At 36.8% G+C, this 15789-nt stretch overlaps 1 protein-coding gene across 7 annotated transcripts in view; it reads left to right on the top strand.

The window, feature by feature from the left end:
- The window catches only part of LOC127549809 (UPF0461 protein C5orf24 homolog), a 124861-nt gene that overhangs the window by 42900 nt on the left and 66172 nt on the right, over positions 1–15789 (top strand). For 4 of the 7 annotated variants that reach the window (XR_007950721.1, XM_051978165.1, XM_051978168.1 and 1 more), the window contains exon 3: positions 72–541. Coding sequence is in view for 6 of the 7 variants with exons in the window: in XM_051978165.1 (XP_051834125.1) it covers positions 72–541 (470 nt within the window). In the remaining variant the exon portion in view is untranslated. Of the gene's footprint in view, positions 1–71; positions 542–3543; positions 3708–7169; positions 7301–15789 lie in introns of all 7 variants that reach the window. The other 3 variants (XM_051978166.1, XM_051978164.1, XM_051978170.1) reach the window with 1 other exon arrangement.

Below are 15789 nucleotides of genomic sequence, written 5' to 3'. Positions count from 1 at the left end.
AATAAATAAATATGGAAATCATTTATTTTAAATTATATATTCATTACAAATATACCTTTTTGTTGTTGCAGAGAAAAGTGATGGCTCATTGTCTGAACAGCAGGGACATACTGAAACTGAACTACCTCTCAGTCCAGATACTGTCCATTTAACTAATGAAGAACATGGATTTGGGCAGACAGAGCAGCATAACACTGGCAAAGTATCTTATGAAACCCTGGGAAATGAAGTGAATGGTGATCATTTAATGTCTGTGATTCCAGGAGAGGCAAAAGACCTCAATACTGGCAGTTGTGATGCTGGAGTTGAAGGCTCTAGATGTAATATCCGAGAGAGCCTTTTTTCTTTTATTGGATCTGGAGCAAATATTCCTGATAAAGGAGAAGAATATAATTTGGTTCTTGAAGCTGTGCCTACAAGTCCACCATCTAAAGAGGACTCTAATAGTACAGAGAGTGTAAAAAGCCCAAAGGTGAATTGTGAGGAAAGAAATGTTACTGGCCTAGAAAGTTTCACTTTGCAAATTCTAAATGTATCACAGGTAAGTACATATTTTTCAAGCATTTGTTTTGGTTCTCTTGACAAGTACTTATGAAAAAAGTGTAGTATTTGGTAATTGCACTTGTGTACATATAAAGAAGGAATGACTGAAGTCTCTTTTTGAATCTGAATTATGCTGGTGGGTAATAGTTAAGTAAAGAAAACACACAGACAAAAAAGTCCCCTGTTCTCTGAACCTAGTCATTTTGAGACAAAACAAGGTTAAGATAATAAGTATTATCAGGGATAGAGTTAAGTCTAACTTTTTATTTAAAAAAAAGAGAAAACTGAGGCTTTGGAGAGGTTTAGTGACTTGCCCAATATGATAATGGTAGTAAGTAGCCAAGATAGGATCTATCTGTCCAAAATTATAGAGAAATTATCAGTGTCAGAATTTTTCTGTGAATAAATATACTGTTCTCTTTCAAGTTATTAAATTTTTTTGGAAATATTTATAGCTCCTTCACATTATTAGTAAATGATTTTTATGAATTGCTGTGTTAAAAGGATTTGCCATCAAATACTTTTTGGGACAGCTAGGTGGTGCAGTGGATAGAGTACCAGACCTGAAATCAGGAGGATCTAAGTTAAAATCTGGCCTCAGATACTTATTTTTTTTTTCTTTTTTTATTTTAATAGCCTTTTATTTACAGGTTATATGTATGGGTAACTTTACAGTATTGACAATTGCCAAATCTCTTGTTCCAATTTTTCCCCTCCTTCCCCCCCCACCCCTCTCCCAGATGGCAGGATGAATTGTAGATATTAAATATATTAAAATATAAATTAGATACACAATAAGTGTACATGACCAAACCGTTATTTTGCTGTACAAAAAGAATCGGACTCTGAAATATTGTGCAGTTAGCCTGTAAGGGAACTCAAAAATGCATGGCCTTAAATACTTAACACTTCCTAGCTATGTGACCCTGGGCAAATCATAACCCTAATTGCCTCAGCAAAAAAAAAAAAAAAGTTTTTGTCATCTAGTTAGCCATCTAGTAATGAGTCTTTATGTATCAGCTATACAGGTATAGTTCATCACTGATTCAGTATTTGAAGCATTTTTAACTTGATGTAGGGTCTGTTGGAGTTTGAGCACAGAGAGATTCACCTTCATATCACAAGGCATAAGAAATTTGTCTTTAGTGAAGCCTTGAATTCTTTACATTTCTATGAAGTATTATTCTGTGCAATTATTCCCTGGAGGAATAATTAACATATAACTAAATAAAGCTATAAGGAGTTTTTATTTTTCATAGGTTATCAGAACTGCTAGTTAGTTCATAATAGGGGATAAGATTATTTAAGATTATTGTTGAGACTTTAAGTTATTGGTGAGTCTAGATATGTGAAGGTTTATAATGCTACAGAGAAAATCAGCTTTATATCAGTTTATGAGTTCACATAAGAATTTGTAATTTTGGTGCTGTTAAAAAAGGTTAAGAGTTACATATATTGAAGTAAACTCATTCTGAAGATGGGTAAGGTGTATTAGAAAGTTTGTGGTTCCTTTTTTCCACTGAGAGTCAGTAGTGATATCATACTCTAACTGCTTCATTCATGAAGAAATTCAGTTTTATTTCCTGACTCGTGTAAAGTGACTAAAAGAGAAGAGTGCAAGGTGGATTTTGATGGGATTTCATTGTTGGTTATCTGAATGATTTTAGGGCTCCTGGGCTGGACCAAATGTTCATCAAAAGAATCATTAGTAAGATCATCACTATCTCTATCCACACAAGCTCAGATTGAGAATTGATAAGGTGAACATTAATTATAGTGGTGTTAGGATGGCTCAGTCTGAAAGTTGATGCTTATATAGTCATGACCTCTGAAAATAGATATTATTGGATTTATGCAAAATTCCAAAATAATTGCATTTGCTACAAGAGAATTATAAGAAGGCTTAAAAGGAAGATATTTATAACATTTGCTCTCTACAACAAATCTTTCTTACCAAATCCTTAAACACATGTGATTCCCCCCCCCCCCCCCCGATTCATCAGTTACTTAGCATATATTAAATATTTGCTATGTACTACTCACTATGCTCAGTATTGGAATTACAAACAAAGGATAGAAACATGTCCATTCTTCCAAGGAGCTCATAGTTTAATGGAGGAGATAACTCAAAAATAGTTTTGTTCTAACAAGGTATATAAGGGATAGCATATACAGATATATATATACACAGAACAGTTTATACACGACAAACAAGAAATAAGGAACTAAGATTAAATTAAACTAAACTAAATTAAATTAAATTAAAAAAATAAAGATTAAATTAAAGATCAATTAAACTTTGCAAAAAGGCAGAGAAGCCAGGAGACTGAGATGAAGAGGGAGTTCTAGATATGTAGAATGGCCAGTGAAAATTGTAAGCAATATGAATAATGGGAGAGTCTGCTGGCATAACTCAGAAAGCTTGACATATATTAAATTTTTTTTTCTTGAATTTAGTATTTCAGTTTGATATGGGATTTTATGACATGTTTCTTTTGGACAGGCTTTATACCTTACCTTGATGTCTATATCTGTATCAATTTTATGGTGTGCTGTATTCAAAGGTGATATGAAGCTGCTAGATGGTGCAGTGAATGGAGAGTAAGACTTGGAATCAGCAAGTTCTGAGTTAAATTTTAGCCTCTCTGCTTACTAGTAGAATGACTGTGGAATTATGTAGTCTGTGCCAAATGTGGATATTAATAACAGGATTGTTATAAAGACAGAATAAGATATTTTTAAAGTGCTTTGCAAACCTTAAAACAATAGATAAATGTTAACCGTTAACAATAAGTAAAACTCATATACCACTTCCTCTAAGAGGCCCTTTTGATACCTCCAATTATCATGGCTGTCTTCCTCTGGAAATCACTTTGTATATATCTTTGGTTGTATCCTCCCCAGTGGAATGTAAACTCCTTGAAGGAAAGGAGTGTGATTTTTGTCTTTGTACCACAAGTGTTTTTAATTAACAAACACATATGTTTTCTCTTGTCATAGGACCTGATGGAATTTTTAAACCCAAATAGCAGTGATTGTACATTAGTCTTATTTTATACTCCTTGGTGTCGCTTTTCTGCCAGTCTGGCTCCACATTTCAATTCTTTACCACGAGCATTTCCATCTCTTCATTTTTTGGCACTGGATGCTTCTCAGCATAGCAGGTACTCTTTTATCAAGTGCTTTTTTTATACTTTATGACTTAAGTTGCTTGTGGAAGACTGCCTTAGCTATAACTTCAAGATTTGCTTCAAAAGTAATAGGGGAAGTGTAAATAAGAAATCTCCCACTTCACCTTGCATCTCTCCCTCTCAAAAAAAATTGGTTATAATGATTACATATAGGATATTATCTGATTACTTCCAGCTTAAGATAAGTATAGTGACAAATCAGTTTATATTTTTTGGTTGGGATTTGTGAATTAATTAGCATTGGAAACTTCTAGTTGAGGAATACCCTCCACCAAAGCAGATCAGTAATTAGACTTAGAGTTTCCTGGAACTAAAATATGTTTCTAGGATTGCAATAGTGTCAGAGGTAGGATTTAAATCTGTGTCAAATTGACTCTGAGTTAGGTTGTTTCTCATCTTGATATTGAAGGTTGTTAAATATTGAAATGCTTTATTAAGAAAGATTAGTCTTTTTTCTGAAGCCTTTTAAAGCTGTAATTTCTCATCTATATGTTATCCTCTTAAGTTCCTTCAAGGCCTGAATTTAGGAAATAATTAGAAATGTGGTATTTGAAAAATTTAAGTAAAAAATATATATATTCTGCCCCTTTCCCCCAATGGCTATATGACTTTGATTTTTTTCAAATAACAAAATATTCTAACTGCTCTTAATATTCAGTGAATTTTTGACTTAATAAAATACATGACTTGTTCAAGTATTAATGTCTTTTTCCTTAACTTAATAATTTTTAAAAATAGAACTGTTATTTCATTAGTATAGGGAACCTCTTGGTGAGGAAACTTCTTCCAAAGCCAATCATCAATAGTTGCCAGCAGACCCTGAGAATTTAAGTGACTTTTCTACTTAAGATTACATAGCCAAGGGATAACATAGAGAAAAGCCTTAAATCCAGGTCTTCCTGGCATGATAACTCACATTTATATAATTCTTTTAAGTTTTTTTAAAATGTTCTGAAACCTCAGTTCTTTAAGGTGTATGATGATGAAACATTTTAGATACAATAAAACCATGTTAATTTGTACTATACTAATTCTGAATGTATTATTATTTAGCTTGGGCTGATGATTATCTTATACTATGAATGAAGAACTCCCTTTCATTTTAAATAATAGAATAAATAAAAATATAATTTGAATATTTGACTTTGAAAGATTTTTGAAAAGTTTGCATTAGCTTATGTATACAAATCTTTTTATGTTTTTATTTATTTTTTATTTTTTAGAATTTTTTTATTTTTTATTTTTTTAAATAACTTTTTACAGGATAATTTTTTACAGCATCATTCCTTGTACTCACTTCTATTCCGATTTTTCCCCTCCCTCCCTCCACCCCTTCCCCCAGATGGCAAGCAGTCCTTTACATGTTAAATAGGTTACAGTATATCCTTGATACAATATATGTGTGCAGAACTGAACAGTTCTCTTGCACAGGAAGAATTGGATTCAGAAGGTATACATAACCTGGGAAGAAAAACAAAAATGCAAGCAATTTATATTCATTTCCCAGTGTCCTTTCTTTGGGTGTAGTTGCTTCTGTCCATCCTTGATCAATTGAAACTGAATTAGCTCTCTTTATCGAAGAGATTCACTTCCATCAGAATTATGTATACAAATCTTTAACAAATGTTAAAAGTTTACTGGCTCTGTGTCTACAGTGAATGCCCTATGGTAGGATTGGGGAATATAAAATTTAGATAACATATTATTTGCCTTTGTGGATCTTTTCTAATAGGTGAATATAAAATAAATGATAGGTAGATAAAACTAAATCACAACAATACAAGAAAAATACTTGAGAAAGATGGGAAACAAATGCAACGGCGATCAAACAATATGTCATAAAGTTTGATTCTGAGTGTTTTATAAATGATAGATTTAAGAATTAGGGAGACTTCACTGATCATCTAGCTCAGAAATATCAAACTCTACATGGCCAGCAAAACTTCTAAGTGAGGCCTGAATTGAATTAAAATATAATTGGGTTAATTTGTGGTTTTCTGAATATGTGACCTATACGAATCTGTTTCTAATTGAGTGTGACATCACTGATTTAGTTTAATCTACCCCATTTTACAAGATGAGGAAATGAAAGCATAGAGAATTTAGTGATATGTCCAGTGTCATAAGGTAGGCAATGAGGCACATAACCTTTGCCCACCAAATCTTAATACTTGCATAAAGTTTTAGAGAGGTTAGTGATTGGTACATTGGTAAAGAAATAATCTGCAGTGATAAAGTTCCTCATTGGGAGTTCCCTAAAAGAATATAAAACTAGGATCTTTACTTGATAATATTTTTTTGAAGTTATTTCAAGTAACTGACTAGAAAGTGAAGAAAGTAAAATTTTTTGAAACTATTCTGTAATAAGGTTTTTCCACTAACTCATTAAGCTTTTTAATAATTGGCCTGGTTTTTAGTGATCAGTACCACAAATGAAATGTAATTCACTATTTCATTGGAAATTCTGAAAAATTATGAATGAATTAGTTTGTCTCAGTACTTTCAAATTTAGTATTTTCCTATCTTTTGCTGACTCTTGACTAGTCTATTTGACATAAACTGGCTTTATGGTACTTGGGAAAATTACATGTCTGAGCTCTAAGACATTGCTCACTGAAGAGTTTGGAGTTCCATGCTTTAGTACATTGCTAATTGCTTATAGTTACTAAATTCTGCCAGAATTAATGCTTGTAACTGACAACGTCAGCAGTCAAGAAGACACAGTGATGAATTTGATAATCAGTACGTGTGGGCATTTGTATGACACTTAAGTTGTGACTGCTGGTAGCTATACCTATAGAGCCTATAAATTGAATAGAATAAATTTCTTTTCATCAGAGGAAGTTAAATCTGCTTTGTTTTGGGATGGGGATTGGAGTGAGATGAAGGTAGGTCTAGAGCTGTGGATTCATTATAGGGAATTCCAGGTGAGGAAAATCCTACCAATAGAGATTAATAATTAATTTGTAATTTGCTCATAGTCAAGTGAACAAACATTTATTAAATAACTACTATGTTTCAAGTACTTTGTTAAAGCTGGGTAAACAGAGAAAGAAAGGAAAAAACAATTTCTGTCTTCAAGGAGCTTATAATCTAATTGTCACACATCTAATGTGTTTCAGAGACAACTTGAACCCAAGTTTTTCTATCTATCCATCATTTCAGAGATGTCAAATATGTGGCTCACAACACTCTTTGAGTGTGGCCTCAGATTAAAATGTAATTGGGAAATGCTTAACAATATAAATAGAAATATAGTAAAACATAGATTATGTTTTGTGGTTTTCTAATTCAGTATGAATCTGTAGAGATCCTTATGTAAGTTTTAGTAACTCCCATTTCTGTTTGGATTTGATGCCACTGCATTAATCTTTTTCCTCTCCTCTTTTTTTTGCCATTAAATACTTGAGATTTTATACTTCTTTTTTAAAATAGTCTCTCTACCAGATTTGGTACTGTGGCTGTTCCCAACATCCTGCTATTTCAAGGAGCCAAACCAATGGCGAGATTTAATCATACAGATCGGACATTGGAAACTCTAAAAGCATTCATTTTTAATCAAACAGGTATGTAAGAAGAAGATACTCTAGATGAATATCTTTAATGATTTTAATGGTTTCTGCCTCCTTTGTTCAACCACATTTCCTTTTTTTAAAAATTTGTAGCTTTGTTGAATTATTTCTCTAAAACATTGTTTTTGAATCCTTTAAAAATTAATTTTTTTTTGTTCAAATACCTTGTATTTTGGTTACTTCCTAAGTCTTCCTTTTACAGACAAGATGTGAGGGACATAGATCTAATATAAAGTTCCTATATCCTGGAACAGAGTTTCTTAAACTTTTCCCATTTGTGCATCCTTTTTGTCAGAGATTTTTACATTGACTGGATATATAGATATAAAAAATAAATATATAAACCTTTTATAAATTATAATTTTGTGACCTATTCAGTTACAAGATCCCATATGGGATCACGATACATAGTTTGATAAAACTGGATCCCACAGCAGTGTTCATTTACTAAATTTCAGTGTCTGTGCATGAGGGTATCCCAAAAGTTGTGGTACACTTATAAGCAATTAAAGCTTAAAGATTGGGTAGGAACCATTATAGTGAAAGAGTAGGAATAGTAGGAAGAGTACAGCTGAACTCTCATCAAATTCCTCCAAACAAATCAGTAATTGACCATTTCTTGGTGACATTGAAATGATTTGCTGTTTTCAGCTTGATGATTATAAAGTGTGATGACCGCGTATTTAAAATCAGCTGGAGTCAGGAATTCAGGTTAAGGGAAAAATCTTCAATCTTTATTCTTTTTGAAGTGAAGGGGGATTGTGATAGCAATGTGAGTAGCTGCGACAGGAACCCAGCCAGCAGAGGTAAAGGGGGATTGCAGGTGAAGGGGGGTCACGATAGCAATGCAAACAGCTGTGCCAGCTTCCCTTTCCACTCCCCTGCCTCCACCCACCAAAATCTTCATTTCCGATATAACACATCAGGACTTGCACAAAGAATGGGCAGGGGCCATTCTTTCTTCAAGTATATATAATAGAGTATGGTCCAATTACTATTTAGCCTCACGTGCTTGGGACCTCAGTGCATCAACTCAAGCCTCAGCCTATTACATCTCTCGCTTTCTTTTGTTTTAGAACATAGGTGGTCATGCCATCCCTGACTTCTCAGGGAGGTCAGAGTCCCCAAGGGGAGGTGATTACACCTTCCCTGACTTCGCAGGAAGGGAGGTGAAAGCACTAAAAAGAAAATGATCACGCCTTCCCTGACATCTCAGGAAGGGAGATGAAAAGCACCAAAGGGAAGTGGGGGTTGCTAGCGGGTTTTTGGGCTGGAGGGTCTTATTATGCACAAACCCATCAGCATGGGAGGTATTACACAAGCACATAGCAATAATGCAGAGGCTATTAGTGATAACTCTCCCCACAGTCAGTGCAGGTTTGATGTGGTATAACAAACATGAATTGTACACGCAAGTAATGGTATAACAAATAATAAATCAACATGGTGTTGTAAAAGATTGCCAGAAGTCCTAAAAGGAGAGTATGTAAACAGCAGTCACACATATGCCTTCTTCAGCAGCCAATCTATTGTCCATTGCTTCACATGTCAGGGAATCCAATGATCCCCCCAAGTTTTTGAAGTCCTGCAAAAGTCTTTTTATGTATTAGGGAATCCAATGATTCCAGCAGATTTTGAAGTCCTGTGACAGTCTTATCATTTCTCAGAAAATCCAATGATTCCTGAGGGCTTTCAAGTCTTATGTCTCAAAGAATCCAATGATTCCTGAGGGTTTTTAAGTCCTACAACAATCTTATGTCTCAGAGAATCCAATGATTCTTAAGGGTTTTCAAGTCCTACAACAATCTTATGTCTTAGAGAATCCAATGATTCCTGAGGGTTTTGAAGTCCAACAGTTTTCTGTGTCCATGAGTCAAACGCCATAACTGCCACGCTCTTTCAATGGTGAGCACAATCAGCAACAGAACCACCTTTGTTTCAAGGGTCTGCTCCATCTTTCTGCGATGACAAGGTGAATACGGCTCATTGCACCCATCTGATTCCTTCTCCATCTGTAGAGATACAAGCAAACCCTCTCCCCCAGTTAGCCTATCTGGTCCCTTCCATTCACCACTTTCTGGGTCTCTTCACATCACCTGGCGATTATCTAAAGATAGTGGAGTGCTCGCACTGGACACTGCCCTTCCGGTGGGTTATAAAACCTATCAGCTGGAACCAGTGCATCTTTGTCAAAAATCAAGAAGTTAATAGTATAAAGGGTTAGATTTAAAAGTTCTCTAGGGTTATTTGTGGCTCCCCCTTTCTTTTGTTTTTGGAGCAATGTCTTAATGGCTCTGTTTCTCCTCTCTACTGTTGCCTGTCCTTGAGGATTAAAAGGTATGCCAGTGGTGTATAAAATCTTATATTGTGCAGAAAAGTATGTAAAATATTTGGAGGTATATGCAGGACCATAGTCTGTTTTTATTGCTTGTAGCAAACCCATAATGGCGAATGCTTGTGTGAGGAATTCAGTGACCACTTGGGCTGTCTCTTTTGCTGCTGGTATTGAAAAAGTGAATCCTGAAAAGGTGTCTACTACAATATGGATAAAAGACAGACGACTGAAAGATTTATAATGGGTCACATCCATTTGCCAGATTTCATTGGGTCTCAATCCACAAGGGTTCTTCCCTGGAGGCAGTATCGGAGTGTGGAAAGGAAGGCAAGCCATACTGGCTTTTACTATGCTCCTAGCTTCCTCTCTTGTTATTCCAAATTGTAAACGTAAAGCTCGAGCAGCCTGATGATATTTATAATGAGATGCCTGGGCTTCTTGGAATAAAGGAGTATTGACCAACATAGTTAGAAGGCTATCTGCCTTTGAATTACCATAAAAAATGGGACCTGGAAGTCCACTATGAGAGTGGACATGCAAAATATAAATCTTACCTGGATGCTTTCTCACTTGCTCTTGAAGTTTCTTAAAGAGCTGGTATATATTAAAGGATGCAAATTTTATTTGGGCTGTGGCAATTCTTTGTACCACACCTACTGAATAGGCCGAATCAGATATATTTATGTCTCCTGGATAATAAGTAAGAGCTAGAATGATTGCATGCAATTCATTCTGCTGAGTGGACTGAAAAGGAGTTCTGACTACTTTCTTTATAGTTAAGTCATGAGAGTATACAGCACAAATATTATGTTTGGATGCATCTGTAAAGATAGTTGGTCCTTTAAGAGGAACTTTAGAAACTTTTTCTTCAAGAATCCATCGCCAATATGTAAAAGTCTGGTTATCTTTAATGGAGACCCATGTGTAAAATTTGGAGCCATGGCTAATAAAATTTGCCACTCTGGGATGGTCTCACAGCACACATTAATTTGTGTATTGGTGTAAAAGGTGTATATTTGTCCCAGATAATTGTACTGCTTGCTTAATGGCCTTTAATAAAATTCTATCCCCAAGCACTGGGTAAGGAGTAAGGCTTTGTTCTAGTTGTGCCGGGAGGTTCACCCACTCTGTCACACTGTCTCCTTGATGAAGGACTGCTGTGGGTGCATCTTGTGTGGCAAAAACTGATATTTCCAAGGGTTTTTGAGTGACTCTTTCAACCACATTGGATAAAGTCAGTTCAACTTTTCTCAAAGCCTCTTGAGCTTCTTTTGTAAGCTGGTGTGGTGAATTTAAAGCACTGTCTCCCCTTAAAATGTCATATAATGGTTGTAACTGATAGGTAGTCAAGCCTAACACTGGTCTCAGTTATTGGATATCTCTTATCAATTTCTGAAAATCATTTAAGGTATTTAGCTTCTCTGTTTTTAAGGACAGTTTTTGCACTATAGTATCCTAAATATTGAAAAGCAGCATGTCTTTGAATTTTTTCTTCAGTGATGTACAATTTGTAGTATCTTAGTGTTTCTATGGTCTTTTGTAGACATGCTTCTAACATTTGTTCCTCAGGTGCACATCCCAATATATCATGGGATATGATGTAATATAATGTAATAGCATAACTTTTGGAAATGCTTTTCTTACTGGAGCAAGAGCAGCAGCAACATACATTTGACATATAGTGGGACTGTTTTTCATTCCCTGTGGCAAAACTGTCCATTCATATCTTTTATAAGGCTCATCTAAGTTAATGTTGGGCACTGAAAAGGCAAATCTTTTCATATCCTCCTTATCCAGAGGGATAGAATAGAAACAATCCTTAATATCTATGACCCAAAGAGGCCATTCTCTAGGCAATTGAGTAGGAGATGGAAGTCCAGGCTGAAGAGTTCCCATAGTTTCCATCTGTTCATTCACTTTTCTTAAATCAGTGAGCATCCTCCATTTTCCAGATTTCTTTTTTACAACAAATACTGGGGAATTCCAATGACTTAGAGAAGGTTGTAAGTGATCTTGTTCAAGCTGCTCCTCTAATAAGGCCTGAAGTTTATCGCTACTTAAGGGCCACTGTTCTATCCACACTGGTGTATCTGTTTTCCATTGGATAGGAACAGGTAAAAGTGTTGGCAGGCCCTCAACAGCAGCCCTGCTTAAAAAAAACGAAGTACTCATTTTTAACCCTAATTCCTGTAAAATGTCTCTTCCCCACAGATTGATGGGGATTTTTTCAAGTATAAAAGGAGTAAAAACTCCTGTTTTGCCTGCAGAAGTCCATCTCATAGGGACAGCACTAACTTCAGCTGCTATTGATCCTCCTACGCCAGATATGTAGGTGTCTGCTTTAATCTTTGGCCAGTGACTGGGCCAGTTGGCACCTCTAATGACTGTTTGATCTGCACCTGTGTCTACCAATCCTTCAAATGGTAGGCCATTTATATAGATCGTGAGCATAGGTCAGTCAGCTATTACAGCTGCTGTCCAGTATATTCCTGGATTTTGTGGTCTGGAGTCAGAATCTGGGTGACTATCACCAGGTTGCTTATTAGGATTCTGTATGAGTAAACCTGATGCTACTACTTCTCCTGGGTGATAGGTCACACATTGTCTATCTGTATTAGTGACTGGGATATTATCTACACATTCCCCAATTTCCCACATCAGTGTGTGAATTAACACTATTTTGTACATAAAGAAAGGAGGTGAAATGGTCAAGCCTACTGTGCCTGGAGGTAAGGGAGCAAATAGCAAATAGGCTGGAGAGGAACAGATGTCACTTCCAGGGGATATCAGTTGTCCCAGCTGCATACAGCTCTGTTCTCTCCAATTGTAATTCCTTTCTCCCATCAGGTTGCTTCCTGGCTGGTTGATTGTGTAATCCCCTTCTCCCATCATATGGCTTCCTGGCTGATTGGTCATGTCTGGGTACTGGACTTCTAGGTACTCTCTGGGTGCACCATTGGCTGCCATCATGCCTCAAGTGTTTTTTGCCTTGGGCCCTGGGGCTGGGCCCCTCATCCCGTTTCCCTGAATCTCTGTATATTCTGAGGCCCAATGGAAGCTTCTGTTGCATTTTGGACATGGGATATTGGGTCTTGTTCTCCCACCCTGTTTTCTCATTCTGTCTCTATACCAACATTGAACTTTCAGATGCCCTACTTTACCACACTGAAAGCATCTACGAGTCTCTCTGGAAGTCCATTGCCAAAAGGGACCCTGCCTCCTCATGTTTGGATTTTGGGAAGTCTGCATCATAGCCTAGCTATAAAAGGCATTTGTGCCCACTGTGGCACAGTGTCTTATGATCTCCTCTAAAGGAGCATCCTTGTGCAGTCCTAGTATAATTCTTCTGCAAACCTCATTAGCATTTTCTTTAGCAAGTTGCCTTATCAAAATGTCTGTTACTGCATTTTCCCCATTAGTTCTTGTGATAGCTGTCTGCAAACATCCCACAAAGTCAGCAAAGGGTTCATTTGGCCCTTGTGTTATTTTTGTGAAGGCCCCCCCTTTTTCATCTTAATTGTGGAGAGAAGCCCATGCTTTGATAGCAGCAGCAGCAATTTGCTCATATGCTGCTATGGAATAATTAATCTGTACTGCGATGTCTGCATAGGGACTTATACCTGTTAGTAGGTCATAGGTGATTGCAGCATGAACTCCACTTTGACTATTTTGTTGGGCTTGTATCCTACAGAGCTCACTAGATTCAAAAAGCCACAAGTAGTTTTGTCCAGGTTCTAGGCATATCCTTGCTATAGATTTCTGGTCATTAGGGGTCAAGATTTCAAAAGCCATAAGCTGATGTAGCCCCATAAAGAGTGCAAGCTTTTTTCAGGTCTTTGAGGATTTCTATATCAAAAGGAGAATATCTTCTACTTTCTTGACCTGAAGAATTAAACTGTTGAATTATAGGAAAAACGTGATGTTGAAATTCCGATACATCTCTCCCTTCTGCCTTGGCCTTAATTAGTCCCTTTTGCAATCTAGTCATAGGAGCGGCTGTATGCTGTGGGGGAGATGGTGGTGCTGTCACTATCCCTCCCAGTACCCCTCCTCCCTCCATCCCGGAGGGTGGAGTTGATGGAGGAGAGTCAATTACCTGCTCCTTAAGTGGGGCTGAAGCTGCCTCAGATTCACCCCACCCTTGAGTCTCACTTAAGTCTCCATGCCCTGTGGGGATATGGTCATTAATCTGTTTATTATCTTCCTCCTTTATCTCAGGCTTCCCCATTTGGCTGTTCTTAGAGCTTTTTTTTTTCTTCTATAACTTATATGGCTTCTTAAGGCCAACTGTATTATATTGTATACATAGAATGCTTCGATGGACATTGAATGAGGACTGTTTTTGTTGTAATATGCGGAGAGCTGTTGCCCAGTTAATGTCCAATTATCTGGAGAGATTTGCTCTTCCTCTAAGAACCAAGGGGAGATGTGTTTTAATGAACCCAGAAGCTTAGCTGTCTGTTCCCAAGTTATAAGTAGCCCTTGATCTTCTATGAGCTTAAGCATGCTTTCTATAGCACCACTTCTGGATGGGGGTGGAGGGGTTGGAGTGGGGGGTGGAGAATCTTTAGCTAGCATCTGTCCCATTTCAGCCAAAAAAGGTTACTAGTTTAGTCTTTAAGAAAATAAGTTCCCTGTTTGTCTATTATACTCACCTAAGTTCCTAGTCACTGGAGACTTCTTCAGTGAAAGTAGGGTCCTTGGTTCCCACGCTTGGGTGCCAAATGTGATGACCGCGTATTTAAAACCAGCCAGAGTCTGGAATTCAGGTTAAGGGAAAAATCTTCAATCTTTATTCTTTTAGAGGTGAAGGGGGATTGTGATAGCAATGTGAGCAGCTGCGACAGGAATCCAGCAGCAGAGGTGAAGGGGGATTGCAGGTAAAGGGGGAGTCACAATAGCAGTGCGAGCAGCTGTGTCAAGAAGCCAGCCAGCAGTTTCTCTTTCCGTTTCCCTTTCCACTCCCCTGCCTCCACCCACCAAAATCTTCATTTCCTATACAACACATCAGGACTTGCACAGGGAGTGGGTGGGAGCCATTCTTTTTCCAAGTATATATATTAATAGAGTATGGTCCAATTAGTATTTAGCTTCACGTGCTTGGGACCTCAGTGCATCAACTCGAGCCTCAAGCCCATTACAATAAAGGCCACCCATTTGTGAATAGTTGGTATGGTTGACTTCCTGTTCTTAACCTTGAGTTATAACTTCCAGATCATATCCTGATTTACTCTTGACCTTATCTATGTGCCTTTTGGTGTTTCTCAGTTTATTTCTTCACTGGGATCCAGTTGTAGTCCCTTACTCATAAGAATTCTTAAATGTGCAGGATACTGATCATACTGTTAGAAGTTCTTTTATATTACACTTTCTCTATCCTAACCTCCCTTACATGCCAGTTTTCTGGGAGAAAAACTTATTCTTTAACTCACAATTTTCTTTGTTAACCTGTCCCCTGCCATTAATCCAATAGCAATTTCAGTGTATATGTTGATGAGTCTTCTAATACGGGACTTTACATTTTCTCTGATACTACAACTTTAATTACTCCACTTGGGCCACTCACTGGCATAGCCATATTTTAGATTCCATTGTCTCATGGAATTCAACCACTTCTATCTCTTATCTTTCTACCTCCCATACTCTAATGCCTGCTGAATCTATTTTTGGTTGAGTGTATATCTCCTATTTTTTTGCCTGCTTTGATGTTAACAATCGAACAAAATTATCTTTTACATCTTTTCCAATTCATTTTATAGATGAGGCAAACAAGATTAAGTGACTTACCCAGGATGATACAATTAGTAATCATTTGAGTGGCATATTTGAACTTGAGTCTTCCTGACTCAGGGCCTGCCTGGTATTCTCTCCCCAGCACCATCTATCTGCCAATTTTATATTCTAAACCTTTGTTATATTTGTTTTATTCCTCTCCTTGGCAAAGAGATAAGGTGTTTCTTGTTAAAATGGTATTTTGTTGTTTTGATCTTTCTTTAGTGGTGACTTGTTTGCATTGGTTAAGCTTCCCTAAAAGAAGATGATAGTTTGTATTTGATATCTTTGATATCTTTTGATATTTTGTTCATTTCCCCTTTTTGTGTGTGTGTCAACAAACAGCTTGTTAAAATAGACGGGGTTTGAGTTGCCT

This window comes from Antechinus flavipes, chromosome 2 (assembly GCF_016432865.1).
Source record: "Antechinus flavipes isolate AdamAnt ecotype Samford, QLD, Australia chromosome 2, AdamAnt_v2, whole genome shotgun sequence".
Classification (NCBI taxonomy): Eukaryota; Metazoa; Chordata; class Mammalia; order Dasyuromorphia; family Dasyuridae; genus Antechinus; species Antechinus flavipes.
The sequence above is the reverse complement of the archived record's forward strand: the minus strand, read 5'-3'. Positions and strand labels throughout refer to the sequence as shown.